Source organism: Buceros rhinoceros, unplaced genomic scaffold, assembly GCF_000710305.1.
Source record: "Buceros rhinoceros silvestris isolate BGI_N320 unplaced genomic scaffold, ASM71030v1 scaffold45839, whole genome shotgun sequence".
Taxonomy (NCBI): Eukaryota; Metazoa; Chordata; class Aves; order Bucerotiformes; family Bucerotidae; genus Buceros; species Buceros rhinoceros.
The window spans coordinates 20,030-23,215 of NW_010432944.1; the positions used below are offsets into that span (position 1 = coordinate 20,030).

Sequence of the window (3,186 nt, forward strand, 5' to 3'; positions counted from 1 at the left end):
CCTGCCACCCGCACACCCCGCGGTCCGCGAGAGCAGCCACGTCAGCTCAGACCACACGTTTAAACTGTGACAGTTTTACAGCAGGCTGTTCTGAATCACAAGCTTCTAAATTCCAAATTGCAAGTCTGGAGGTTAAAAAAGCCTCACAGAACACTGGCATTGGTTTGATACCTTCAGCGACAGTTTCCTCTTTCCTGTATGGGAATTTAGTACCATGCCGAGACCCAGCCACAGCCCCATGGCCAGCGACGCCTCCCACGTGCGGGGTAACTCTCCAGCACCTGACAGGGTCAGGATTCTCCAGTTTGCTGCGATCATCTCCCGAGCTGTGATTCATCATGCACTTAATGGTGCCCGCGATGCTTCATTTCAAGCTGCTAGAACACATTCAGGGCTAAAAATACCCCCTCACCCACCTCTGTGATAATCACCACTGGTTTGGACGCCAGTTCTCAGTGGGAGGTGGAAAACTGTGTCTTTAAGACGCTCTATATAGGTGACCTAGCAGGGCTGGAGCACCTCACCAGCTCTGCATCTCTTACCTTCTACGTCATACCACTGGGCGCCGTTTGTGATACCATCTTGGAAGGTCTCTCCCTCCTCGCCAGGGCAGTTGGGTTTGCCAGTTCTCATTATGGGGTGATGCGACGCATAAGCTTTTGCCAAATATTTGAACACTTCATCGTCAGCAGATTTACTGTAGACTCCTGTGGGCTTATGCGTGGGAGAGTCATCATAGGGATAGCTTGCAACCACCGAGCCGCCGTGGAGATTGCCAGAGAGCAGGAACCTGGGGTTGGGAAGGAGAAAGAGTCATATGGGAACAATTTCAATGGGAAGACAGCTACAGCTACCCAGCCAGTTATTCTGCTGCCTTCCCACCCAAACTGTGTTCTCAGGAGCCTCTGATCAGCATCAAGGAGGCAAAACGCACCCACTGGACGAGCTGCCCAGCAGTAACGACTCTTCGGAAGAGGGGGCCATAGGACAGTGCTCCACCAGCCCTGAGCAGGGAGAATGCCTGTGGAGCTGCTGCCACGCCACAGTTCTGTTAGCAGACACGCACTCGTCCGACCCCGAGTCAGCCGCTGTTAGACCAAAAGGACCCTGTCCCGGGAGACGTATCCCCACAGGGCTGCCAGAGGGGCTGAACAGCGTCAAAGGGGGAGCACATTGGGGAATTCAGCAGATTTTTGCAATAAACCAGCTCTCGGGACTGATTTATTTAGTCCCCAAACTAACATCTGGCCTTTCTGGAGATGAAACAAGTTTCCTGCTGCTGCCTAAGGCAGAGCGCTCAGAACCCAAGCAGCACCCCGCACGTAAACGATGTACACGGCCCTTCGGCAAGCTTCGAGCAATGCCTGCTACGTCCAACAGAACCGACTCGCACGGGTAAAGACTAGGTGTGTGGGAGAGCTGTTCAAGTCCCAAGTCAGAGAGCACAGCTCAGCGTGCCCTACACCATGCTCTAGGCTCACCACACGCAGCACAGGCACTGCCATGAACCCCCGAGGTAACTGCCTCTGCTCTTCCACCAAACGCAGCACCGAGGCAAAAAGCTCTTCTCGTTCGGCCCCGCGGCACTCAGCTTCTCAGCAGAGGTAACGTGACCAATACCTTTGCCTGGCTTAAAATAGCCCGCGGGAATAGCATTACACCCGTTATCACTTTCTTCATCAAACTGCTCTGTTTACCCACTCATTCTTTTCAGCGGTTGTCTCAGACGAACAATTGTACCAGCATCAACTGGTGCTGCCGGGCAGAGGGATGCATGAAGCACCACATCCTTCCTCTTTCACCCTGGCTAACTTGCAAATCCCACCTCAAACACCTGAAAAACCTGATCAATAAAAAGCCCAAAGTATTTTCAAAATTATACTAAGGAATGTGAACGAGTTTCCCTAGTAACAGCTCTGAGCTGAGCCAAGTCGGGAGGGATTTTAGTGACACCACTGCAGCGGAGCTGCCCTAAAGGACCCCTGGACCAGCAGCGACTGGGGCAGCTCCTCTAGAGCAATGACCCCCTGGGCACTGCCACCCTCCCAGTTTTAATAAAGACAGGCTGACCAAACAAATTTTGCTCCCCAAAACTGCGCAAACATCATACGATGCTGAACACTGTGGCTGGACGTAACCGACAGCCCTGCAGCGCTCAGCGGCTGTCAGCCATCCCCTCCCTGCTCCTCTCTGTCCCCGTTTTGGGAAGAGGGACACAGTCTGTATCAGCACGTTGCTCGTATCTATTCAGACCTTGCATTCAGGCTCTCTCTGCCCAACTTCTCCAGGCTGGCTGCACTGACCTGAGCAGTTGCCCTTCCATCACTCTCTAAAGAAGGCAGTGCCCGGCCTGGCCGCTGTGCTCTCCGCGGCTGCCCCAGGCCCCAAACCAGATCAGAGCTTCAACGGCACCAACTCCCCTCCCAGGCTGCCCCACTCCGGGCTCAACAGCTTCCCACCATCACCCCCCTGGAAGGCAAGAGCCTGATGGGTCAGGGTGGGTGCGTAAGGCTCAGTCCCACACGCTTCAGCACAGCAGCCAGGGAAAAGGGCCACAGGAGCAGGGTCTGTCCTTGGAAATGCTTCTGCACAGAGCGTTATAGCTAAATCCCCGAAAATCTCCTGGAACACAAAGACAGGGGGAAGCCCAGCTCAACAGAACTCTCCGTTAACACATTTGTACATGGACCAGCTCTACACTTAACCCCAAACACTTCAGGCATCCCACAGCTCCTGGTGAGAGCATTATCGGCAGACGTGAAGTTTCCAGCTGTGGTCTCCTGGAGGAGGGAGCCACGCAGACGGCCACAGAGGCCAGGAGCGCCTGGGTGTGCGCAGGGCAGGGGCTGTGCCCCGCAGGGCTAGGGGGGCTCCTTGGCAGGTGCCCAGAAGCTGTGGCCACCGAGGGTCAGCCCAGTCAGCGGCTGCAGGACTGTTCCGAGCTGCAGTAAAGGGCCAACCCAGCGCAGTGGGCAGCCTGGGGGGAAAACTGGTCTGAAGTGGCTGCCCCCCCCCCGCTTTCACTTGGAAAAGCTGAAAGCAGGCTGAAGCCTCAAGGGAGCAGAGCCGAGGGTCTCCCTTTCCCCAGCACTGGGTGCTGGCAGCGCGGGGTGCGAGCGCAGAGGGGAACCGGCCGGGCCGCCGGGCCGCACTCACTTGTTGCGGCGCATCCAGGCGATGAGGGCC

The 3,186-nt window shown here is 56.0% G+C and overlaps 1 protein-coding gene across 1 annotated transcript in view; it reads right to left on the reverse strand.

Annotated features, from left to right (window-relative positions):
• CPD (carboxypeptidase D) overlaps positions 1-3,170 on the reverse strand; it is a 21,297-nt gene extending 18,127 nt beyond the window's left edge. The window contains exons 1-2 of the mRNA XM_010143935.1: positions 3,157-3,170; positions 543-790 (exon numbers count right to left, since the gene is read on the reverse strand). Of these exons, the coding sequence (XP_010142237.1) occupies positions 543-790; positions 3,157-3,170 (262 nt within the window). The remainder of the gene's footprint in view (positions 1-542; positions 791-3,156) is intronic.
• Positions 3,171-3,186: the final 16 nt, after the last annotated feature.